General features: G+C 56.3%; 1 protein-coding gene across 1 annotated transcript in view; it reads left to right on the forward strand.

The window, feature by feature from the left end:
* ubr2 (ubiquitin protein ligase E3 component n-recognin 2) overlaps positions 1–26,264 on the forward strand; it is a 132,204-nt gene that overhangs the window by 55,845 nt on the left and 50,095 nt on the right. Inside the window, exons 19-22 of the mRNA XM_079583267.1 lie at positions 14,683–14,746; positions 18,341–18,465; positions 18,675–18,727; positions 18,959–19,065. Of these exons, the coding sequence (XP_079439393.1) occupies positions 14,683–14,746; positions 18,341–18,465; positions 18,675–18,727; positions 18,959–19,065 (349 nt within the window). The remainder of the gene's footprint in view (positions 1–14,682; positions 14,747–18,340; positions 18,466–18,674; positions 18,728–18,958; positions 19,066–26,264) is intronic.

The raw sequence follows: 26,264 nt of genomic DNA on the forward strand, positions 1-26,264 counted from the left end.
GGGGCAGGGTTACAGATGGATTCATGACAGACTGTGGGTCTGTATGGGGCAGGGTTACAGATGGAGTCATGACTGTGGGTCTGTATGGGGCAGGGTTACAGATGGGGTCATGACAGACTGTGGGTCTGTATGGGGCAGGGTTACAGATGGGGTCGTGACAGACTGTGGGTCTGTATGGGGCAGGGTTACAGATGGGGTCATGACTGTGGGTCTGTATGGGGCAGGGTTACAGATGGGGTCATGACAGACAGTGGGTCTGTATGGGGCAGGGTTACAGATGGGGTCATGACTGTGGGTCTGTATGGGGCAGGGTTACAGATGGGGTCATGACAGTGGGTCTGTATGGGGCAGGGTTACAGATGGAGTCATGACTGTGGGTCTGTATGGGGCAGGGTTACAGATGGGGTCATGACAGACTGTGGGTCTGTATGGGGCAGGGTTACAGATGGGATCATGACTGTGGGTCTGTATGGGGCAGGGTTACAGATGGGGTCATGACAGACTGTGGGTCTGTATGGGGCAGGGTTACAGATGGGGTCATGACTGTGGGTCTGTATGGGGCAGGGTTACAGATGGGGTCATGACAGACTGTGGGTCTGTATGGGGCAGGGTTACAGATGGGGTCATGACAGTGGGTCTGTATGGGGCAGGGTTACAGATGGGGTCATGACAGTGGGTCTGTATGGGGCAGGGTTACAGATGGGGTCATGACAGTGGGTCTGTATGGGGCAGGGTTACAGATGGGGTCATGACAGACAGTGGGTCTGTATGGGGCAGGGTTACAGATGGAGTCATGACAGACTGTGGGTCTGTATGGGGCAGGGTTACAGATGGGGTCATGACAGTGGGTCTGTATGGGGCAGGGTCACAGATGGAGTCATGACTGTGGGTCTGTATGGGGCAGGGTTACAGATGGGGTCATGACTGTGGGTCTGTATGGGGCAGGGTTACAGATGGGGTCATGACTGTGGGTCTGTATGGGGCAGGGTTACAGATGGGGTCGTGACAGTGGGTCTGTATGGGGCAGGGTTACAGATGGATTCATGACAGACTGTGGGTCTGTATGGGGCAGGGTTACAGATGGAGTCATGACTGTGGGTCTGTATGGGGCAGGGTTACAGATGGAGTCATGACAGACTGTGGGTCTGTATGGGGCAGGGTTACAGATGGGGTCGTGACAGACTGTGGGTCTGTATGGGGCAGGGTTACAGATGGGGTCATGACTGTGGGTCTGTATGGGGCAGGGTTACAGATGGGGTCATGACAGACAGTGGGTCTGTATGGGGCAGGGTTACAGATGGGGCAGGGTTACAGATGGGGTCATGACTGTGGGTCTGTATGGGGCAGGGTTACAGATGGGGTCATGACTGTGGGTCTGTATGGGGCAGGGTTACAGATGGGGTCATGACAGTGGGTCTGTATGGGGCAGGGTTACAGATGGAGTCATGACTGTGGGTCTGTATGGGGCAGGGTTACAGATGGGGTCATGACAGACAGTGGGTCTGTATGGGGCAGGGTTACAGATGGGGTCATGACAGTGGGTCTGTATGGGGCAGGGTTACTGATGGGGTCATGACAGTGGGTCTGTATGGGGCAGGGTTACAGATGGAGTCATGACAGACTGTGGGTCTGTATGGGGCAGGGTTACAGATGGGGTCATGACAGTGGGTCTGTATGGGGCAGGGTTACAGATGGGGTCATGACTGTGGGTCTGTATGGGGCAGGGTTACAGATGGGGTCATGACTGTGGGTCTGTATGGGGCAGGGTTACAGATGGGGTCGTGACAGTGGGTCTGTATGGGGCAGGGTTACAGATGGGGTCATGACTGTGGGTCTGTATGGGGCAGGGTTACAGATGGGGTCGTGACAGTGGGTCTGTATGGGGCAGGGTTACAGATGGGGTCATGACTGTGGGTCTGTATGGGGCAGGGTTACAGATGGATTCATGACAGACTGTGGGTCTGTATGGGGCAGGGTTACAGATGGGGTCATGACTGTGGGTCTGTATGGGGCAGGGTTACAGATGGGGTCGTGACAGACTGTGGGTCTGTATGGGGCAGGGTTACAGATGGGGTCATGACTGTGGGTCTGTATGGGGCAGGGTTACAGATGGGGTCATGACAGACAGTGGGTCTGTATGGGGCAGGGTTACAGATGGGGTCATGACTGTGGGTCTGTATGGGGCAGGGTTACAGATGGAGTCATGACTGTGGGTCTGTATGGGGCAGGGTTACAGATGGGGTCATGACAGTGGGTCTGTATGGGGCAGGGTTACAGATGGGGTCATGACTGTGGGTCTGTATGGGGCAGGGTTACAGATGGGGTCATGACTGTGGGTCTGTATGGGGCAGGGTTACAGATGGGGTCATGACAGACAGTGGGTCTGTATGGGGCAGGGTTACAGATGGGGTCATGACAGTGGGTCTGTATGGGGCAGGGTTACTGATGGGGTCATGACAGTGGGTCTGTATGGGGCAGGGTTACAGATGGAGTCATGACAGACTGTGGGTCTGTATGGGGCAGGGTTACAGATGGGGTCATGACAGTGGGTCTGTATGGGGCAGGGTCACAGATGGAGTCATGACTGTGGGTCTGTATGGGGCAGGGTTACTGATGGGGTCATGACAGTGGGTCTGTATGGGGCAGGGTTACAGATGGGGTCATGACAGACTGTGGGTCTGTATGGGGCAGGGTTACAGATGGAGTCATGACAGACAGTGGGTCTGTATGGGGCAGGGTTACAGATGGGGTCGTGACAGACTGTGGGTCTGTATGGGGCAGGGTTACAGATGGGGTCGTGACAGTGGGTCTGTATGGGGCAGGGTTACAGATGGGGTCATGACTGTGGGTCTGTATGGGGCAGGGTTACAGATGGGGTCATGACAGACTGTGGGTCTGTATGGGGCAGGGTTACAGATGGGGTCATGACAGACTGTGGGTCTGTATGGGGCAGGGTTACAGATGGGGTCATGACAGACTGTGGGTCTGTATGGGGCAGGGTTACAGATGGGGTCGTGACTGTGGGTCTGTATGGGGCAGGGTTACAGATGGGGTCATGACAGTGGGTCTGTATGGGGCAGGGTTACAGATGGGGTCATGACAGACTGTGGGTCTGTATGGGGCAGGGTTACAGATGGAGTCATGACAGACTGTGGGTCTGTATGGGGCAGGGTTACAGATGGAGTCATGACAGACTGTGGGTCTGTATGGGGCAGGGTTACAGATGGGGTCATGACTGTGGGTCTGTATGGGGCAGGGTTACAGATGGAGTCATGACAGTGGGTCTGTATGGGGCAGGGTTACAGATGGGGTCATGACTGTGGGTCTGTATGGGGCAGGGTTACAGATGGAGTCATGACAGACTGTGGGTCTGTATGGGGCAGGGTTACAGATGGGGTCATGACAGTGGGTCTGTACGGGGCAGGGTTACAGATGGAGTCGTGACAGACTGTGGGTCTGTATGGGGCAGGGTTACAGATGGGGTCATGACAGTGGGTCTGTATGGGGCAGGGTTACAGATGGGGTCGTGACAGACTGTGGGTCTGTATGGGGCAGGGTTACAGATGGGGTCATGACAGTGGGTCTGTATGGGGCAGGGTTACAGATGGGGTCATGACTGTGGGTCTGTATGGGGCAGGGTTACAGATGGGGTCGTGACAGACTGTGGGTCTGTATGGGGCAGGGTTACAGATGGGGTCATGACTGTGGGTCTGTATGGGGCAGGGTTACAGATGGAGTCATGACTGTGGGTCTGTATGGGGCAGGGTTACTGATGGGGTCATGACAGTGGGTCTGTATGGGGCAGGGTTACTGATGGGGTCATGACAGTGGGTCTGTATGGGGCAGGGTTACAGATGGAGTCATGACAGACTGTGGGTCTGTATGGGGCAGGGTTACAGATGGAGTCATGACAGTGGGTCTGTATGGGGCAGGGTTACAGATGGAGTCATGACAGACTGTGGGTCTGTATGGGGCAGGGTTACAGATGGGGTCATGACAGTGGGTCTGTATGGGGCAGGGTTACAGATGGAGTCATGACAGTGGGTCTGTATGGGGCAGGGTTACAGATGGAGTCATGACTGTGGGTCTGTATGGGGCAGGGTTACAGATGGAGTCATGACTGTGGGTCTGTATGGGGCAGGGTTACAGATGGGGTCATGACAGACTGTGGGTCTGTATGGGGCAGGGTTACAGATGGGGTCATGACTGTGGGTCTGTATGGGGCAGGGTTACAGATGGAGTCATGACAGACTGTGGGTCTGTATGGGGCAGGGTTACAGATGGGGTCATGACTCTGGGTCTGTATGGGGCAGGGTTACAGATGGGGTCATGACTGTGGGTCTGTATGGGGCAGGGTTACAGATGGAGTCATGACAGTGGGTCTGTATGGGGCAGGGTTACAGATGGAGTCATGACTGTGGGTCTGTATGGGGCAGGGTTACAGATGGAGTCATGACTGTGGGTCTGTATGGGGCAGGGTTACAGATGGGGTCATGACAGACTGTGGGTCTGTATGGGGCAGGGTTACAGATGGGGTCATGACAGACTGTGGGTCTGTATGGGGCAGGGTTACAGATGGAGTCATGACTGTGGGTCTGTATGGGGCAGGGTTACAGATGGAGTCATGACAGTGGGTCTGTATGGGGCAGGGTTACAGATGGGGTCATGACAGTGGGTCTGTATGGGGCAGGGTTACAGATGGGGTTATGACTGTGGGTCTGTATGGGGCAGGGTTACAGATGGGGTCATGACAGACTGTGGGTCTGTATGGGGCAGGGTTACAGATGGGGTCATGACAGACTGTGGGTCTGTATGGGGCAGGGTTACAGATGGGGTCGTGACAGTGGGTCTGTACGGGGCAGGGTTACAGATGGGGTCATGACTGTGGGTCTGTATGGGGCAGGGTTACAGATGGAGTCATGACAGACAGTGGGTCTGTATGGGGCAGGGTTACAGATGGGGTCATGACAGACTGTGGGTCTGTATGGGGCAGGGTTACAGATGGGGTCATGACAGACTGTGGGTCTGTATGGGGCAGGGTTACAGATGGGGTCATGACAGACTGTGGGTCTGTATGGGGCAGGGTTACAGATGGAGTCATGACAGTGGGTCTGTATGGGGCAGGGTTACAGATGGGGTCATGACAGTGGGTCTGTATGGGGCAGGGTTACTGATGGGGTCATGACAGTGGGTCTGTATGGGGCAGGGTTACAGATGGAGTCATGACAGACTGTGGGTCTGTATGGGGCAGGGTTACAGATGGGGTCATGACAGACTGTGGGTCTGTATGGGGCAGGGTTACAGATGGGGTCATGACAGTGGGTCTGTATGGGGCAGGGTTACAGATGGGGTCATGACAGTGGGTCTGTATGGGGCAGGGTTACAGATGGGGTCATGACAGTGGGTCTGTATGGGGCAGGGTTACAGATGGGGTCATGACAGTGGGTCTGTATGGGGCAGGGTTACAGATGGGGTCATGACAGTGGGTCTGTATGGGGCAGGGTTACAGATGGGGTCGTGACAGACTGTGGGTCTGTATGGGGCAGGGTTACAGATGGGGTCATGACAGACTGTGGGTCTGTATGGGGCAGGGTTACAGATGGGGTCATGACAGACTGTGGGTCTGTATGGGGCAGGGTTACAGATGGAGTCATGACAGACTGTGGGTCTGTATGGGGCAGGGTTACAGATGGGGTCGTGACAGACTGTGGGTCTGTATGGGACAGGGTTACAGATGGGGTCATGACAGTCAGTGAGTCTGTATGGGGCAGGGTTACAGATGGAGTCATGACAGACAGTGGGTCTGTATGGGGCAGGGTTACAGATGGGGTCATGACAGACTGTGGGTCTGTATGGGGCAGGGTTACAGATGGGGTCGTGACAGTGGGTCTGTATGGGGCAGGGTTACTGATGGGGTCATGACAGTGGGTCTGTATGGGGCAGGGTTACTGATGGAGTCGGGACAGACTGTGGGTCTGTATGGGGCAGGGTTACAGATGGAGTCATGACAGACTGTGGGTCTGTATGGGGCAGGGTTACAGATGGGGTCATGACAGTGGGTCTGTATGGGGCAGAGTTACAGATGGGGTCATGACAGACTGTGGGTCTGTATGGGGCAGGGTTACAGATGGGGTCATGACAGTGGGTCTGTATGGGGCAGAGTTACAGATGGGGTCATGACAGACTGTGGGTCTGTATGGGGCAGGGTTACAGATGGGGTCATGACAGACTGTGGGTCTGTATGGGGCAGGGTTACTGATGGGGTCATGACAGTGGGTCTGTATGGGGCAGAGTTACAGATGGGGTCATGACAGACTGTGGGTCTGTATGGGGCAGGGTTACAGATGGGGTCATGACAGACTGTGGGTCTGTATGGGGCAGGGTTACAGATGGGGTCATGACAGACTGTGGGTCTGTATGGGGCAGGGTTACAGATGGGGTCATGACAGACTGTGGGTCTGTATGGGGCAGGGTTACAGATGGGGTCGTGACAGTGGGTCTGTATGGGGCAGGGTTACTGATGGGGTCATGACAGTGGGTCTGTATGGGGCAGGGTTACTGATGGAGTCGGGACAGACTGTGGGTCTGTATGGGGCAGGGTTACAGATGGAGTCATGACAGACTGTGGGTCTGTATGGGGCAGGGTTACAGATGGAGTCATGACAGTGGGTCTGTATGGGGCAGGGCTACAGATGGAGTCATGACAGTGGGTCTGTATGGGGCAGGGTTACAGATGGGGTCATGACAGACTGTGGGTCTGTATGGGGCAGGGTTACAGTTGGGGTCATGACAGTGGGTCTGTATGGGGCAGGGTTACAGATGGGGTCATGACAGACTGTGGGTCTGTATGGGGCAGGGTTACTGATGGGGTCATGACAGACTGTGGGTCTGTACGGGGCAGGGTTACAGATGGGGTCATGACAGTGGGTCTGTATGGGGCAGGGTTACAGATGGGGTCATGACAGTGGGTCTGTATGGGGCAGGGTTACAGATGGAGTCATGACTGTGGGTCTGTATGGGGCAGGGTTACAGATGGGGTCATGACAGTGGGTCTGTATGGGGCAGGGTTACAGATGGGGTCATGACAGACTGTGGGTCTGTATGGGGCAGGGTTACAGATGGGGTCATGACAGACTGTGGGTCTGTATGGGGCAGGGTTACAGATGGAGTCATGACAGTGGGTCTGTGTGGGGCAGGGTTACAGATGGGGTCATGACAGACTGTGGGTCTGTATGGGGCAGGGTTACAGATGGGGTCATGACAGTGGGTCTGTATGGGGCAGGGTTACAGATGGAGTCATGACTGTGGGTCTGTATGGGGCAGGGTTACAGATGGGGTCATGACAGACTGTGGGTCTGTATGGGGCAGGGTCACAGGTGGGGTCGTGACAGACTGTGGGTCTGTATGGGGCAGGGTTACAGATGGGGTCGTGACAGTGGGTCTGTATGGGGCAGAGTTACAGATGGAGTCATGACAGTGGGTCTGTATGGGGCAGGGTTACAGATGGGGTCATGACAGACTGTGGGTCTGTATGGGGCAGGGTTACAGATGGAGTCATGACTGTGGGTCTGTATGGGGCAGGGTTACAGATGGGGTCATGACAGTGGGTCTGTATGGGGCAGGGTTACAGATGGGGTCATGACAGTGGGTCTGTATGGGGCAGGGTTACAGATGGGGTCATGACTGTGGGTCTGTATGGGGCAGGGTTACAGATGGGGTCATGACAGTGGGTCTGTATGGGGCAGGGTTACAGATGGAGTCATGACAGTGGGTCTGTATGGGGCAGGGTTACAGATGGGGTCATGACAGTGGGTCTGTATGGGGCAGGGTTACAGATGGGGTCATGACAGTGGGTCTGTATGGGGCAGGGTTACAGATGGGGTCATGACAAACTGTGGGTCTGTATGGGGCAGGGTTACAGATGGGGTCATGACAGTGGGTCTGTATGGGGCAGGGTTACAGATGGGGTCATGACAAACTGTGGGTCTGTATGGGGCAGGGTTACAGATGGAGTCATGACTGTGGGTCTGTATGGGGCAGGGTTACAGATGGAGTCATGACTGTGGGTCTGTATGGGGCAGGGTTACAGATGGGGTCATGACTGTGGGTCTGTATGGGGCAGGGTTACAGATGGGGTCGTAACTGTGGGTCTGTATGGGGCAGGGTTACAGATGGGGTCATGACAGACTGTGGGTCTGTATGGGGCAGGGTTACAGATGGGGTCATGACAGTGGGTCTGTATGGGGCAGGGTTACAGATGGAGTCATGACTGTGGGTCTGTATGGGGCAGGGTTACAGATGGGGTCGTGACAGTGGGTCTGTATGGGGCAGGGTTACAGATGGAGTCATGACTGTGGGTCTGTATGGGGCAGGGTTACAGATGGGGTCATGACAGACTGTGGGTCTGTACGGGGCAGGGTTACAGATGGAGTCATGACAGACAGTGGGTCTGTATGGGGCAGGGTTACAGATGGGGTCGTGACATTGGGTCTGTATGGGGCAGGGTTACAGATGGGGTCGTGACAGTGGGTCTGTATGGGGCAGGGTTACAGATGGAGTTGTGACAGACTGTGGGTCTGTATGGGGCAGGGTTACAGATGGGGTCATGACAGTGGGTCTGTATGGGGCAGGGTTACAGATGGAGTCATGACTCTGGGTCTGTATGGGGCAGGGTTACAGATGGGGTCATGACAGACTGTGGGTCTGTACGGGGCAGGGTTACAGATGGGGTCGTGACAGTGGGTCTGTATGGGGCAGGGTTACAGATGGGGTCGTGACAGACTGTGGGTCTGTACGGGGCAGGGTTACAGATGGGGTCGTGACAGTGGGTCTGTATGGGGCAGGGTTACAGATGGAGTCGTGACAGACTGTGGGTCTGTACGGGGCAGGGTTACAGATGGGGTCGTGACAGTGGGTCTGTATGGGGCAGGGTTACAGATGGGGTCATGACAGTGGGTCTGTATGGGGCAGGGTTACTGATGGAGTCGTGACTGTGGGTCTGTATGGGGCAGGGTTACAGATGGGGTCATGACTGTGGGTCTGTATGGGGCAGGGTTACAGATGGAGTCATGACTGTGGGTCTGTATGGGGCAGGGTTACAGATGGGGTCATGACAGACTGTGGGTCTGTATGGGGCAGGGTTACAGATGGGGTCATGACAGTGGGTCTGTATGGGGCAGAGTTACAGATGGGGTCATGACAGACAGTGGGTCTGTATGGGGCAGGGTTACAGATGGGGTCATGACAGTGGGTCTGTATGGGGCAGGGTTACAGATGGGGTCATGACTGTGGGTCTGTATGGGGCAGGGTTACAGATGGAGTCATGACTGTGGGTCTGTATGGGGCAGGGTTACAGATGGGGTCATGACAGTGGGTCTGTGTGGGGCAGGGTTACAGATGGGGTCATGACAGACTGTGGGTCTGTATGGGGCAGGGTTACAGATGGGGTCATGACAGTGGGTCTGTATGGGGCAGGGTTACAGATGGGGTCATGACAGTGGGTCTGTATGGGGCAGAGTTACAGATGGGGTCATGACAGACAGTGGGTCTGTATGGGGCAGGGTTACAGATGGAGTCATGACAGTGGGTCTGTATGGGGCAGGGTTACAGATGGAGTCATGACTGTGGGTCTGTATGGGGCAGGGTTACAGATGGGGTCATGACAGTGGGTCTGTATGGGGCAGAGTTACAGATGGGGTCATGACAGTGGGTCTGTATGGGGCAGAGTTACAGATGGAGTCATGACTGTGGGTCTGTATGGGGCAGGGTTACAGATGGGGTCATGACTGTGGGTCTGTATGGGGCAGGGTTACAGATGGAGTCATGACAGACTGTGGGTCTGTATGGGGCAGAGTTACAGATGGAGTCATGACAGTGGGTCTGTATGGGGCAGAGTTACAGATGGAGTCATGACTGTGGGTCTGTATGGGGCAGGGTTACAGATGGGGTCATGACAGACAGTGGGTCTGTATGGGGCAGAGTTACAGATGGAGTCATGACAGTGGGTCTGTATGGGGCAGAGTTACAGATGGGGTCATGACTGTGGGTCTGTATGGGGCAGGGTTACAGATGGAGTCATGACAGACTGTGGGTCTGTATGGGGCAGAGTTACAGATGGGGTCATGACAGTGGGTCTGTATGGGGCAGAGTTACAGATGGAGTCATGACAGTGGGTCTGTATGGGGCAGGGTTACAGATGGAGTCATGACTGTGGGTCTGTATGGGGCAGAGTTACAGATGGGGTTATGACAGTGGGTCTGTATGGGGCAGGGTTACAGATGGGGTCATGACAGACAGTGGGTCTGTATGGGGCAGGGTTACAGATGGAGTCATGACAGACAGTGGGTCTGTATGGGGCAGGGTTACAGATGGAGTCATGACAGACAGTGGGTCTGTATGGGGCAGGGTTACAGATGGGGTCATGACAGACTGTGGGTCTGTATGGGGCAGAGTTACAGATGGGGTCATGACAGACAGTGGGTCTGTATGGGGCAGGGTTACAGATGGGGTCATGACAGACAGTGGGTCTGTATGGGGCAGAGTTACAGATGGGGTTATGACAGTGGGTCTGTATGGGGCAGGGTTACAGATGGGGTCATGACAGACTGTGGGTCTGTATGGGGCAGGGTTACAGATGGGGTCATGACAGTGGGTCTGTATGGGGCAGGGTTACAGATGGGGTCATGACTGGGTCTGTGTGGGGCAGGGTTACAGATGGGGTCATGACAGTGGGTCTGTATGGGGCAGGGTTACAGATGGGGTCATGACTGTGGGTCTGTATGGGGCAGGGTTACAGATGGGGTCATGACTGTGGGTCTGTATGGGGCAGGGTTACAGATGGGGTCATGACAGACTGTGGGTCTGTATGGGGCAGGGTTACAGATGGGGTCATGACAGACTGTGGGTCTGTATGGGGCAGGGTTACAGATGGGGTCATGACTGTGGGTCTGTATGGGGCAGAGTTACAGGTGGAGTCATGACTGTGGGCCTGTATGGGGCAGGGTTACAGATGGGGTCATGACAGTGGGTCTGTATGGGGCAGGGTTACAGATGGGGTCATGACAGTGGGTCTGTATGGGGCAGGGTTACAGATGGGGTCGTGACATTGGGTCTGTATGGGGCAGGGTTACAGATGGGGTCATGACAGTGGGTCTGTATGGGGCAGGGTTACAGATGGGGTCATGACAGACTCTGGGTCTGTATGGGGCAGGGTTACAGATGGGGTCATGACAGTGGGTCTGTATGGGGCAGGGTTACAGATGGGGTCATGACAGACAGTGGGTCTGTATGGGGCAGGGTTACAGATGGGGTCGTGACATTGGGTCTGTATGGGGCAGGGTTACAGATGGGGTCATGACAGACAGTGGGTCTGTATGGGGCAGGGTTACAGATGGGGTCATGACAGTGGGTCTGTATGGGGCAGGGTTACAGATGGGGTCATGACTGTGGGTCTGTATGGGGCAGGGTTACAGATGGGGTCATGACAGACTGTGGGTCTGTATGGGGCAGGGTTACAGATGGGGTCATGACAGACTCTGGGTCTGTATGGGGCAGGGTTACAGATGGGGTCATGACAGTGGGTCTGTATGGGGCAGGGTTACAGATGGGGTCATGACAGTGGGTCTGTGTGGGGCAGGGTTACAGATGGGGTCATGACTGTGGGTCTGTATGGGGCAGGGTTACAGATGGGGTCGGGACAGACTGTGGGTCTGTATGGGGCAGGGTTACAGATGGGGTCATGACAGACTGTGGGTCTGTATGGGGCAGGGTTACAGATGGGGTCATGACTGTGGGTCTGTATGGGGCAGGGTTACAGATGGGGTCATGACAGTGGGTCTGTATGGGGCAGGGTTACAGATGGGGTCATGACTGTGGGTCTGTATGGGGCAGGGTTACAGATGGGGTCGTGACAGTGGGTCTGTATGGGGCAGGGTTACAGATGGGGTCGTGACAGTGGGTCTGTATGGGGCAGGGTTACAGATGGGGTCATGACTGTGGGTCTGTATGGGGCAGGGTTACAGATGGAGTCATGACTGTGGGTCTGTATGGGGCAGGGTTACAGATGGGGTCATGACTGTGGGTCTGTATGGGGCAGGGTTACAGATGGGGTCATGACAGTGGGTCTGTATGGGGCAGGGTCACAGATGGGGTCATGACAGACTTTGGGTCTGTATGGGGCAGGGTCACAGATGGGGTCATGACAGACTGTGGGTCTGTATGGGGCAGGGTTACAGATGGAGTCATGACAGACTGTGGGTCTGTATGGGGCAGGGTTACAGATGGAGTCATGACAGTGGGTCTGTATGGGGCAGGGTTACAGATGGGGTCGTGACAGTGGGTCTGTATGGGCAGGGTTACAGATGGAGTCGGGACAGACTGTGGGTCTGTATGGGGCAGGGTTACAGATGGAGTCATGACTGTGGGTCTGTATGGGGCAGGGTTACAGATGGGGTCATGACAGACTGTGGGTCTGTATGGGGCAGGGTTACAGATGGAGTCATGACAGTGGGTCTGTATGGGGCAGGGTTACAGATGGGGTCATGACAGACTGTGGGTCTGTACGGGGCAGGGTTACAGATGGGGTCATGACAGTGGGTCTGTGTGGGGCAGGGTTACAGATGGGGTCATGACAGTGGGTCTGTATGGGGCAGGGTTACAGATGGGGTCATGACAGTGGGTCTGTATGGGGCAGGGTTACAGATGGGGTCGTGACAGACTGTGGGTCTGTACGGGGCAGGGTTACAGATGGAGTCATGACAGTGGGTCTGTATGGGGCAGGGTTACAGATGGGGTCATGACAGTGGGTCTGTATGGGGCAGGGTTACAGATGGGGTCATGACTGTGGGTCTGTATGGGGCAGGGTTACAGATGGGGTCGTGACAGTGGGTCTGTATGGGGCAGGGTTACAGATGGAGTCATGACTGTGGGTCTGTATGGGGCAGGGTTACAGATGGGGTCGTGACAGACTGTGGGTCTGTATGGGGCAGGGTTACAGATGGGGTCATGACAGTGGGTCTGTGTGGGGCAGGGTTACAGATGGAGTCATGACAGTGGGTCTGTATGGGGCAGGGTTACAAATGGGGTCATGACAGTGGGTCTGTATGGGGCAGGGTCACAGATGGGGTCATGACAGTGGGTCTGTATGGGGCAGGGTTACAGATGGGGTCATGACAGTGGGTCTGTATGGGGCAGGGTTACAGATGGGGTCATGACAGTGGGTCTGTGTGGGGCAGGGTTACAGATGGAGTCATGACTGTGGGTCTGTATGGGGCAGGGTTACAGATGGGGTCATGACAGTGGGTCTGTATGGGGCAGGGTTACAGATGGAGTCATGATTGTGGGTCTGTATGGGGCAGGGTTACAGATGGGGTCATGACAGACAGTGGGTCTGTATGGGGCAGGGTTACAGATGGGGTCATGACAGTGGGTCTGTATGGGGCAGGGTTACAGATGGGGTCATGACAGACTGTGGGTCTGTATGGGGCAGGGTTACAGATGGGGTCGTGACAGTGGGTCTGTATGGGGCAGGGTTACAGATGGAGTCATGACTGTGGGTCTGTATGGGGCAGGGTTACAGATGGGGTCATGACTGTGGGTCTGTATGGGGCAGGGTTACAGATGGGGTCATGACAGTGGGTCTGTATGGGGCAGGGTTACAGATGGAGTCATGACTGTGGGTCTGTATGGGGCAGGGTTACAGATGGGGTCATGACTGTGGGTCTGTATGGGGCAGGGTTACAGATGGAGTCATGACAGACAGTGGGTCTGTATGGGGCAGGGTTACAGATGGGGTCATGACAGTGGGTCTGTATGGGGCAGGGTTACAGATGGGGTCATGACAGACTGTGGGTCTGTATGGGGCAGGGTTACAGATGGGGTCGTGACAGTGGGTCTGTATGGGGCAGGGTTACAGATGGAGTCATGACTGTGGGTCTGTATGGGGCAGGGTTACAGATGGGGTCATGACTGTGGGTCTGTATGGGGCAGGGTTACAGATGGGGTCATGACAGTGGGTCTGTATGGGGCAGGGTTACAGATGGAGTCATGACTGTGGGTCTGTATGGGGCAGGGTTACAGATGGGGTCATGACTGTGGGTCTGTATGGGGCAGGGTTACAGATGGGGTCATGACTGTGGGTCTGTATGGGGCAGGGTTACAGATGGGGTCATGACTGTGGGTCTGTATGGGGCAGGGTTACAGATGGAGTCATGACTGTGGGTCTGTATGGGGCAGGGTTACAGATGGGGTCATGACAGTGGGTCTGTATGGGGCAGGGTTACAGATGGGGTCATGACAGTGGGTCTGTATGGGGCAGGGTTACAGATGGAGTCATGACTGTGGGTCTGTATGGGGCAGGGTTACAGGTGGGGTCATGACTGTGGGTCTGTATGGGACAGGGTTACAGATGGAGTCATGACAGTGGGTCTGTATGGGGCAGGGTTACAGGTGGGGTCGTGACAGTGGGTCTGTATGGGGCAGGGTTACAGGTGGGGTCGTGACAGTGGGTCTGTATGGGGCAGGGTTACAGATGGAGTCATGACAGTGGGTCTGTATGGGGCAGGGTTACAGATGGGGTCATGACAGTGGGTCTGTTTGGGGCAGGGTTACAGATGGAGTCATGACAGTGGGTCTGTATGGGGCAGGGTTACAGATGGGGTCTTCACTGCTCAAACTATTTTTCAGGATGTGCTTCAACAGAACAACACCATGATCGAAGAGATGCTGCACCTCGTCATCATGGTCACCAGTACGTATTAATAATCTATAAACTATAATCAATAACCTAATCTAGAAAAACTTCATTTGGTCTGAAACTAGGGTTAGAGATGTTGAAATCTTTACCTTCAGCCGCCGTCTGCGGGCCGTGTGCAGGCCGTCTGCAGGCCGTCTGCAGGCCGTCTGCGGGCCGTGTGCAGGCCGTCTGCAGGCCGTCTGCAGGCCGTCTGCAGGCCGTCTGCGGGCCGTCTGCGGGCCGTGTGCAGGCCGTCTGCGGGCCGTCTGCGGGCCGTGTGCATGCCGTCTGCGGGCCGTCTGCAGGCCGTCTGCAGGCCGTCTGCGGGCCGTCTGCAGGCCGTGTGCAGGCCGTCTGCAGGCCGTCTGCGGGCCGTCTGCGGGCCGTCTGCGGGCCGTCTGCAGGCCGTGTGCAGGCCGTCTGCGGGCCGTCTGCAGGCCGTCTGCGGGCCGTCTGCGGGCCGTCTGCAGGCCGTCTGCGGGCCGTGTGCAGGCCGTGTGCAGGCCGTCTGCAGGCCGTCTGCGGGCCGTCTGCGGGCCGTCTGCAGGCCGTGTGCAGGCCGTGTGCAGGCCGTCTGCAGGCCGTCTGCAGGCCGTGTGCAGGCCGTGTGCAGGCCGTCTGCGGGCCGTCTGCGGGCCGTCTGCAGGCCGTGTGCAGGCCGTCTGCGGGCCGTCTGCGGGCCGTCTGCAGGCCGTCTGCGGGCCGTCTGCAGGCCGTCTGCGGGCCGTCTGCAGGCCGTGTGCAGGCCGTGTGCAGGCCGTCTGCAGGCCGTCTGCGGGCCGTCTGCGGGCCGTCTGCAGGCCGTGTGCAGGCCGTCTGCAGGCCGTCTGCAGGCCGTGTGCAGGCCGTCTGCAGGCCGTCTGCGGGCCGTCTGCGGGCCGTCTGCGGGCCGTCTGCAGGCCGTCTGCGGGCCGTGTGCAGGCCGTGTGCAGGCCGTCTGCAGGCCGTCTGCGGGCCGTCTGCGGGCCGTCTGCAGGCCGTGTGCAGGCCGTGTGCAGGCCGTCTGCAGGCCGTCTGCAGGCCGTGTGCAGGCCGTCTGCAGGCCGTCTGCGGGCCGTCTGCGGGCCGTCTGCGGGCCGTCTGCAGGCCGTCTGCAGGCCGTGTGCAGGCCGTCTGCAGGCCGTCTGCGGGCCGTCTGCGGGCCGTCTGCAGGCCGTGTGCAGGCCGTGTGCAGGCCGTCTGCAGGCCGTCTGCAGGCCGTGTGCAGGCCGTCTGCAGGCCGTCTGCGGGCCGTCTGCGGGCCGTCTGCAGGCCGTGTGCAGGCCGTCTGCAGGCCGTGTGCAGGCCGTCTGCGGGCCGTCTGCGGGCCGTCTGCAGGCCGTCTGCGGGCCGTCTGCAGGCCGTCTGCGGGCCGTCTGCGGGCCGTGTGCAGGCCGTGTGCGGGCCGTGTGCAGGCCGTCTGCAGGCCGTCTGCAGGCCGTGTGCAGGCCGTCTGCGGGCCGTCTGCGGGCCGTCTGCGGGCCGTGTGCAGGCCGTGTGCAGGCCGTCTGCAGGCCGTCTGCAGGCCGTCTGCAGGCCGTGTGCAGGCCGTCTGCGGGCCGTCTGCGGGCCGTCTGCGGGCCGTCTGCAGGCCGTGTGCAGGCCGTCTGCAGGCCGTGTGCAGGCCGTCTGCGGGCCGTCTGCAGGCCGTGTGCAGGCCGTCTGCGGGCCGTCTGCAGGCCGTCTGCGGGCCGTCTGCGGGCCGTGTGCAGGCCGTGTGCAGGCCGTCTGCAGGCCGTCTGCAGGCCGTGTGCAGGCCGTCTGCGGGCCGTCTGCAGGCCGTCTGCGGGCCGTCTGCGGGCCGTGTGCAGGCCGTCTGCAGGCCGTCTGCGGGCCGTCTGCGGGCCGTCTGCAGGCCGTCTGCGGGCCGTCTGCGGGCCGTCTGCAGGCCGTCTGCGGGCCGTCTGCAGGCCGTCTGCGGGCCGTCTGCAGGCCGTGTGCAGGCCGTCTGCGGGCCGTCTGCAGGCCGTCTGCAGGCCGTCTGCGGGCCGTGTGCAGGCCGTCTGCGGGCCGTCTGCGGGCCGTCTGCGGGCCGTGTGCAGGCCGTCTGCAGGCCGTCTGCAGGCCGTCTGCGGGCCGTCTGCAGGCCGTCTGCGGGCCGTCTGCGGGCCGTCTGCAGGCCGTCTGCGGGCCGTCTGCAGGCCGTGTGCAGGCCGTCTGCGGGCCGTCTGCAGGCCGTCTGCGGGCCGTCTGCAGGCCGTCTGCGGGCCGTCTGCAGGCCGTGTGCAGGCCGTCTGCAGGCCGTCTGCAGGCCGTGTGCAGGCCGTCTGCAGGCCGTGTGCAGGCCGTCTGCAGGCCGTCTGCAGGCCGTCTGCGGGCCGTCTGCAGGCCGTCTGCGGGCCGTCTGCGGGCCGTCTGCAGGCCGTCTGCGGGCCGTCTGCAGGCCGTGTGCAGGCCGTCTGCGGGCCGTCTGCAGGCCGTCTGCGGGCCGTCTGCAGGCCGTCTGCGGGCCGTCTGCGGGCCGTCTGCAGGCCGTCTGCGGGCCGTCTGCAGGCCGTCTGCGGGCCGTCTGCGGGCCGTCTGCAGGCCGTCTGCGGGCCGTCTGCAGGCCGTGTGCAGGCCGTCTGCGGGCCGTCTGCAGGCCGTCTGCGGGCCGTCTGCAGGCCGTCTGCGGGCCGTCTGCGGGCCGTCTGCAGGCCGTCTGCGGGCCGTCTGCAGGCCGTCTGCAGGCCGTCTGCGGGCCGTCTGCGGGCCGTCTGCGGGCCGTCTGCGGGCCGTCTGCAGGCCGTCTGCGGGCCGTCTGCGGGCCGTCTGCAGGCCGTCTGCGGGCCGTCTGCGGGCCGTCTGCGGGCCGTCTGCAGGCCGTCTGCAGGCCGTCTGCAGGCCGTCTGCGGGCCGTCTGCAGGCCGTCTGCAGGCCGTCTGCGGGCCGTCTGCGGGCCGTCTGCGGGCCGTCTGCGGGCCGTCTGCAGGCCGTCTGCGGGCCGTCTGCAGGCCGTCTGCAGGCCGTCTGCGGGCCGTCTGCGGGCCGTCTGCGGGCCGTCTGCGGGCCGTCTGCGGGCCGTCTGCAGGCCGTGTGCAGGCCGTCTGCAGGCCGTCTGCAGGCCGTCTGCAGGCCGTCTGCGGGCCGTCTGCGGGCCGTCTGCAGGCCGTCTGCAGGCCGTCTGCGGGCCGTCTGCAGTTCTGATGACAGCCTGCAGATGGCGGCTTAAACCTGTAAAGCAGGGGTCACCAACCTTATTTCAGCTGAGGGCGACTTTAAGAGCATTAAGTTGTTGGAGGGCGACCAGTTAAAAACAAATCCTAAAGACTTAAACTTCACTGTTCACTTATAGGATATTGACTCCATATTATATTAAAATAGCTTTATTTTAAACTCATACTGAGTCACAAGAACCAAAATAACTGTAATTTTATAGATTCAAGAAAAAGAAGTGTTTTACACTTTAGAAAAAGTCCCAAGGGCTACTGGACATGCCCCAAAGGGCCCCCGGTGGGCACCACGTTGGTGACCCCTGCTGTAAAGGTAAAGATTCCATCATCTCTCATCTTAATGACAGACCAAAAGAACTCTTTTACCCCGGTCACTGTGGTCACCAGTATGGACATGCGAGGGTGTAACTCATCTGCCTCCTCCCCCCCCCATGCCTCCCCCCCCCCATGCCTCCCCCCCCCCATGCCTCCCCCTCAGGCGAGCGCTTCTCCCCCGGTGTGGGGGACGTGGAGCCTCTGGATGAAGTGAGGAGAGAGATCATTCATCAGCTCTGCATCCGCCCCATGGCCCACAGCGAGTTACTGAAGGCCCTGCCCGAGAACGTGAGGAATACTATACTATACTATACTATACTATACTATACTGCTACTACTACTGCTACTGCTACTGCTACTGCTACTACTACTACTACAACTACCACTACCACTACTACTACTGCTACTACTACTACTACTACCACTACCACATAACAGACCAGGTGACATTATGACACACATGACAGACCATTTGTGCCGATCTTTTCTTTATTCAGGGAAACAAGGAGACGGGTTTGGAGCGAGTCATCGACGCCGTGGCCTCGTTCAGGTGAGATTCAGTCATTTCCCGTCACTTTGTTTTCTGTAAAATTTACTACGTTTTCCTCCAGTTTTGACGACCGACAGCATCAAAACTTCAATAGAAAGATTTAATATTCATTTTCCGATCCTGCTTTTGCCGCTCGACCCATAATCCACCGATTCCTTCAAAGTCATTCCCTCTGCGGCCTGCAGGGGGAGCTCCATTATGTAAAGTATAAGATGATGTTTTGTTTTGCAGGAAGCCTGGAGTGACGGGGCGGGGCCTCTATGAGCTGAAGCCTGAGTGGAACAAACACTTCAACCTGTACTTCCACCATTACAGCCGCGCCGACCAATCAAAGGCCAGTATCACACAGTTACAGCCGACCAATCAGAGGCCAGTATCACACAGTTACAGCCGACCAATCAAAGGCCAGTATCACACCGTTACAGCCGACCAATCACAGGCCAGTATCACACCGTTACAGCCGACCAATCAGAGGCCAGTATCACACCGTTACAGCCGACCAATCACAGGCCAGTATCACACCGTTACAGCCGACCAATCAAAGGCCAGTATCACACCGTTACAGCCGACCAATCAAAGGCCAGTATCACACCGTTACAGCCGACCAATCAGAGGCCAGTATCACACCGTTAGAGCCGACCAATCAAAGGCCAGTATCACACCGTTACAGCCGACCAATCACAGGCCAGTATCACACCGTTACAGCCGACCAATCAGAGGCCAGTATCACACCGTTACAGCCGACCAATCAGAGGCCAGTATCACACCGTTATAGCCGACCAATCAGAGGCCAGTATCACACCGTTACAGCCGACCAATCAGAGGCCAGTATCACACCGTTATAGCCGACCAATCAAAGGCCAGTATCACACCGTTACAGCCGACCAATCAAAGGCCAGTATCACACCGTTACAGCCGACCAATCAGAGGCCAGTATCACACCGTTACAGCCGACCAATCAGAGGCCAGTATCACACAGTTACAGCCGACCAATCAGAGGCCAGTATCACACAGTTACAGCCGACCAATCAGAGGCCAGTATCACACCGTTACAGCCGACCAATCAGAGGCCAGTATCACACCGTTACAGCCGACCAATCAGAGGCCAGTATCACACAGTTACAGCCGACCAATCAGAGGCCAGTATCACACCGTTACAGCCGACCAATCAAAGGCCAGTATCACACCGTTAGAGCCGACCAATCAGAGGCCAGTATCACACCGTTACAGCCGACCAATCAGAGGCCAGTATCACACCGTTAGAGCCGACCAATCAGAGGCCAGTATCACACCGTTACAGCCGACCAATCAGAGGCCAGTATCACACCGTTAGAGCCGACCAATCAGAGGCCAGTATCACACAGTTACAGCCGACCAATCAGAGGCCAGTATCACACCGTTACAGCCGACCAATCAGAGGCCAGTATCACACCGTTACAGCCGACCAATCACAGGCCAGTATCACACCGTTACAGCCGACCAATCAGAGGCCAGTATCACACAGTTACAGCCGACCAATCAGAGGCCAGTATCACACCGTTACAGCCGACCAATCAAAGGCCAGTATCACACCGTTACAGCCGACCAATCACAGGCCAGTATCACACCGTTACAGCCGACCAATCAAAGGCCAGTATCACACCGTTACAGCCGACCAATCAGAGGCCAGTATCACACCGTTAGAGCCGACCAATCAGAGGCCAGTATCACACAGTTACACCTGACCAATCAAAGGCCAGTATCACACCGTTACAGCCGACCAATCAGAGGCCAGTATCACACCGTTACAGCCGACCAATCAGAGGCCAGTATCACACCGTTAGAGCCGACCAATCAAAGGCCAGTATCACACCGTTACAGCCGACCAATCAGAGGCCAGTATCACACCGTTAGAGCCGACCAATCAGAGGCCAGTATCACACCGTTAGAGCCGACCAATCAAAGGCCAGTATCACACAGTTACAGCCGACCAATCAGAGGCCAGTATCACACAGTTACAGCCGACCAATCAGAGGCCAGTATCACACCGTTACAGCCGACCAATCAGAGGCCAGTATCACACCGTTACAGCCGACCAATCACAGGCCAGTATCACACCGTTACAGCCGACCAATCAGAGGCCAGTATCACACCGTTACAGCCGACCAATCAGAGGCCAGTATCACACAGTTACAGCCGACCAATCAGAGGCCAGTATCACACCGTTACAGCCGACCAATCAAAGGCCAGTATCACACCGTTACAGCCGACCAATCACAGGCCAGTATCACACCGTTACAGCCGACCAATCAGAGGCCAGTATCACACAGTTACAGCCGACCAATCAGAGGCCAGTATCACACCGTTACAGCCGACCAATCAAAGGCCAGTATCACACAGTTACAGCCGACCAATCAGAGGCCAGTATCACACCGTTACAGCCGACCAATCAGAGGCCAGTATCACACCGTTACAGCCGACCAATCAAAGGCCAGTATCACACAGTTACAGCCGACCAATCAAAGGCCAGTATCACACCGTTACAACCGACCAATCAGAGGCCAGTGTCACACAGTTACAGCCGACCAATCAGAGGCCAGTATCACACAGTTACAACCGACCAATCAGAGGCCAGTGTCACACAGTTACAGCCGACCAATCAGAGGCCAGTATCACACCGTTACAGCCGACCAATCAGAGGCCAGTGTCACACAGTTACAGCCGACCAATCAAAGGCCAGTATCACACAGTTACAGCCGACCAATCAAAGGCCAGTATCACACCGTTACAGCCGACCAATCAAAGGCCAGTATCACACCGTTAGAGCTGACCAATCAGAGGCCAGTATCACACAGTTACAGCCGACCAATCAGAGGCCAGTATCACACCGTTACAGCCGACCAATCAGAGGCCAGTATCACACCGTTACAGCCGACCAATCAAAGGCCAGTATCACACCGTTACAGCCAACCAATCAAAGGCCAGTATCACACCGTTACAGCCGACCAATCAAAGGCCAGTATCACACCGTTACAGCCGACCAATCAGAGCCCAGTATCACACCGTTACAGCCGACCAATCAAAGGCCAGTATCACACCGTTACAGCCGACCAATCAGAGGCCAGTATCACACCGTTACAGCCGACCAATCAAAGGCCAGTATCACACAGTTACAGCCGACCAATCAGAGGCCAGTATCACACCGTTACAGCCGACCAATCAAAGGCCAGTATCACACCGTTACAGCCGACCAATCAGAGGCCAGTATCACACAGTTACAGCCGACCAATCAGAGGCCAGTATCACACCGTTACAGCCGACCAATCAAAGGCCAGTATCACACCGTTACAGCCGACCAATCAAAGGCCAGTATCACACCGTTACAGCCGACCAATCAGAGGCCAGTATCACACCGTTACAGCCGACCAATCAAAGGCCAGTATCACACCGTTACAGCCGACCAATCAAAGGCCAGTATCACACCGTTACAGCCGACCAATCAAAGGCCAGTATCACACCGTTACAGCCGACCAATCAAAGGCCAGTATCACACCGTTAGAGCCGACCAATCAGAGGCCAGTATCACACAGTTACAGCCGACCAATCAGAGGCCAGTATCACACCGTTAGAGCCGACCAATCAAAGGCCAGTATCACACCGTTACAGCCGACCAATCAGAGGCCAGTATCACACCGTTACAGCCGACCAATCAGAGGCCAGTATCACACCGTTACAGCCGACCAATCACAGGCCAGTATCACACCGTTAGAGCCGACCAATCAAAGGCCAGTATCACACCGTTACAGTCGACCAATCAAAGGCCAGTATCACACCGTTACAGCCGACCAATCACAGGCCAGTATCACACCGTTAGAGCCGACCAATCAGAGGCCAAATAAACCATAATTAATGGTACAGCAGCTCCTCCATTAAAAAAAAGTTTATTTCACTGAGCTCAGAAATTTCATCTCGAGCCACTCGATCGACTGTTGGGGGCGAGTGTAGGACCCCCCAGTGTAAATCAGGACCCCCCAGTGTAAATCAGGACCCCCCAGTGTAAATCAGGACCCCCCAGTGTAAATCAGGACCCCCCAGTGTAAATCAGGACCCCCCAGTGTAAATCAGGACCCCCCAGTGTAAATCAGGACCCCCCAGTGTAAATCCGCAGCTCCACTTTCTCCAGTGTGGCATCAAACAGTGGAATGTGTAAATTTTAACACTTTTTCACACCAGGCTAAAAAATGTCTTATTTTAAAACAAACTTGTTCCCATAATGTCCTGTAATTGGTGTGTGTGCAACAGTGCAATGTAATGCTTTGAATGAATGAAGTGTGTGTTGATTTTAATGCTGTTTTTGGGGAAATGTATTATTCTGTATTAGTATTTTTATGACTTTGTTGACATCAGTGCCCCGGGACACAAGTGCTATAACCTGGTACAGCATCTCTCCCTTTGAGGTTAATGTATATTGTACACTGTCCCTGCTCAAATAAATAAATAAACTAAAATAAAATAAACTAAACCCCTTCATGAGTGGGTTAGGCGGGTAGTGTAAGGGTAGAGTATGGGTTAGGCGGGTAGTGTAAGGGTAGGGTTAGGGTAGGGTAAGGGTAGGGTAAGGGTAGGGTAAGGGTAGTGTAAGGGTAGGGTTAGGGTAGGGTAAGGGTAGGGTAAGGGTAGGGTAAGGGTAGGGTATGGGTTAGGCGCGTAGTGTAAGGGTAGGGTAAGGGTAGTGTAAGGGTAGGGTAAGGGTAGTGTAAGGGTAGGGTAAGGGTAGGGTAAGGGTAGGGTAAGGGTAGGGTATGGGTAGGGTAAGGGTAGGGTATGGGTAGGGTAAGGGTAGAGTATGGGTTAGGCGGGTAGTGTAAGGGTAGTGTAAGGGTAGGGTAAGGGTAGGGTAAGGGTAGGGTAAGGGTAGAGTATGGGTTAGGCGGGTAGTGTAAGGGTAGGGTAAGGGTAGGGTAAGGGTAGGGTAAGGGTAGGGTAAGGGTAGGGTAAGGGTAGGGTAAGGGTAGAGTATGGGTTAGGCGGGTAGTGTAAGGGTAGTGTAAGGGTAGGGTAAGGGTAGGGTAAGGGTAGGGTAAGGGTAGGGTAAGGGTAGAGTATGGGTTAGGCGGGTAGTGTAAGGGTAGGGTAAGGGTAGGGTAAGGGTAGGGTAAGGGTAGGGTAAGGGTAGGGTAAGGGTAGGGTAAGGGTAGAGTATGGGTTAGGCGCGTAGTGTAAGGGTAGGGTAAGGGTAGGGTAAGGGTAGAGTATGGGTTAGGCGGGTAGTGTAAGGGTAGGGTAAGGGTAGTGTAAGGGTAGGGTTAGGGTAGGGTAAGGGTAGGGTATGGGTAGGGTAAGGGTAGGGTAAGGGTAGGGTATGGGTAGGGTAAGGGTAGGGTAAGGGTAGAGTATGGGTTAGGCGCGTAGTGTAAGGGTAGGGTAAGGGTAGTGTAAGGGTAGGGTAAGGGTAGGGTAAGGGTAGGGTAAGGGTAGGGTATGGGTTAGGCGCGTAGTGTAAGGGTAGGGTAAGGGTAGTGTAAGGGTAGGGTAAGGGTAGGGTAAGGGTAGGGTAAGGGTAGGGTAAGGGTAGGGTAAGGGTAGGGTAAGGGTAGGGTAAGGGTAGGGTAAGGGTAGGGTAAGGGTAGGGTATGGGTAGGGTATGGGTAGGGTATGAGTAGGGTATGGGTAGTGTAAGGGTAGTGTATGGGTAGTGTAAGGGTAGGGTGTGGGTTAGGCGGGTAGTGTATGGGTAGTGTAAGGGTAGTGTAAGGGTAGGGTAAGGGTAGGGTAAGGGTAGGGTAAGGGTAGGGTAAGGGTAGTGTAAGGGTAGGGTAAGGGTAGGGTAAGGGTAGGGTATGGGTAGGGTATGGGTAGGGTAAGGGTAGGGTAAGGGTAGGGTATGGGTAGGGTATGGGTAGGGTAAGGGTAGGGTAAGGGTAGTGTAAGGGTAGGGTATGGGTAGGGTAAGGGTAGGGTATGGGTAGGGTATGGGTAGGGTAAGGGTAGGGTAAGGGTAGTGTAAGGGTAGAGTATGGGTAGGGTAAGGGTAGGGTAAGGGTAGGGTATGGGTAGGGTAAGGGTAGTGTAAGGGTAGTGTAAGGGTAGTGTAAGGGTAGGGTAAGGGTAGGGTATGGGTTAGGCGCGTAGTGTAAGGGTAGTGTAAGGGTAGGGTATGGGTAGGGTAAGGGTAGGGTATGGGTAGTGTAAGGGTAGGGTAAGGGTAGTGTAAGGGTAGTGTAAGGGTAGGGTATGGGTAGGGTAAGGGTAGGGTATGGGTAGGGTAAGGGTAGTGTAAGGGTAGTGTAAGGGTAGGGTATGGGTAGGGTAAGGGTAGGGTAAGGGTAGGGTAAGGGTAGTGTAAGGGTAGGGTAAGGGTAGGGTAAGGGTAGGGTATGGGTTAGGCGCGTAGTGTAAGGGTAGGGTAAGGGTAGTGTAAGGGTAGGGTAAGGGTAGGGTAAGGATAGGGTATGGGTAGGGTATGGGTTAGGCGCGTAGTGTAAGGGTAGGGTAAGGGTAGTGTAAGGGTAGGGTAAGGGTAGGGTAAGGGTAGTGTAAGGGTAGGGTAAGGGTAGGGTAAGGGTAGGGTATGGGTAGGGTAAGGGTAGGGTAAGGGTAGGGTAAGGGTAGGGTAAGGGTAGAGTATGGGTAGGGTAAGGGTAGGGTATGGGTAGGGTATGGGTAGGGTAAGGGTAGAGTATGGGTTAGGCGGGTAGTGTAAGGGTAGGGTAAGGGTAGTGTAAGGGTAGAGTATGGGTAGGGTAAGGGTAGGGTATGGGTAGGGTATGGGTAGGGTAAGGGTAGAGTATGGGTTAGGCGCGTAGTGTAAGGGTAGGGTAAGGGTAGTGTAAGGGTAGGGTAAGGGTAGGGTAAGGGTAGGGTATGGGTAGGGTATGGGTAGGGTAAGGGTAGAGTATGGGTTAGGCGGGTAGTGTAAGGGTAGTGTAAGGGTAGGGTAAGGGTAGGGTAAGGGTAGGGTAAGGGTAGGGTATGGGTAGGGTAAGGGTAGGGTAAGGGTAGAGTATGGGTAGGGTAAGGGTAGGGTATGGGTAGGGTATGGGTAGTGTAAGGGTAGTGTAAGGGTAGGGTAAGGGTAGGGTAAGGGTAGGGTAAGGGTAGGGTATGGGTAGGGTAAGGGTAGGGTAAGGGTAGGGTATGGGTAGTGTAAGGGTAGTGTAAGGGTAGGGTAAGGGTAGGGTAAGGGTAGGGTAAGGGTAGGGTATGGGTAGGGTAAGGGTAGGGTAAGGGTAGGGTAAGGGTAGGGTAAGGGTAGAGTATGGGTAGGGTAAGGGTAGGGTATGGGTAGGGTATGGGTAGGGTAAGGGTAGAGTATGGGTTAGGCGCGTAGTGTAAGGGTAGGGTAAGGGTAGTGTAAGGGTAGTGTAAGGGTAGGGTAAGGGTAGGGTATGGGTAGGGTATGGGTAGGGTAAGGGTAGAGTATGGGTTAGGCGGGTAGTGTAAGGGTAGTGTAAGGGTAGGGTAAGGGTAGGGTAAGGGTAGGGTAAGGGTAGGGTATGGGTAGGGTATGGGTAGGGTATGGGTAGGGTAAGGGTAGTGTAAGGGTAGGGTAAGGGTA

This window comes from Gobius niger, assembly GCF_951799975.1.
Source record: "Gobius niger genome assembly, contig: SCAFFOLD_64, whole genome shotgun sequence".
NCBI classification, from domain to species: Eukaryota; Metazoa; Chordata; class Actinopteri; order Gobiiformes; family Gobiidae; genus Gobius; species Gobius niger.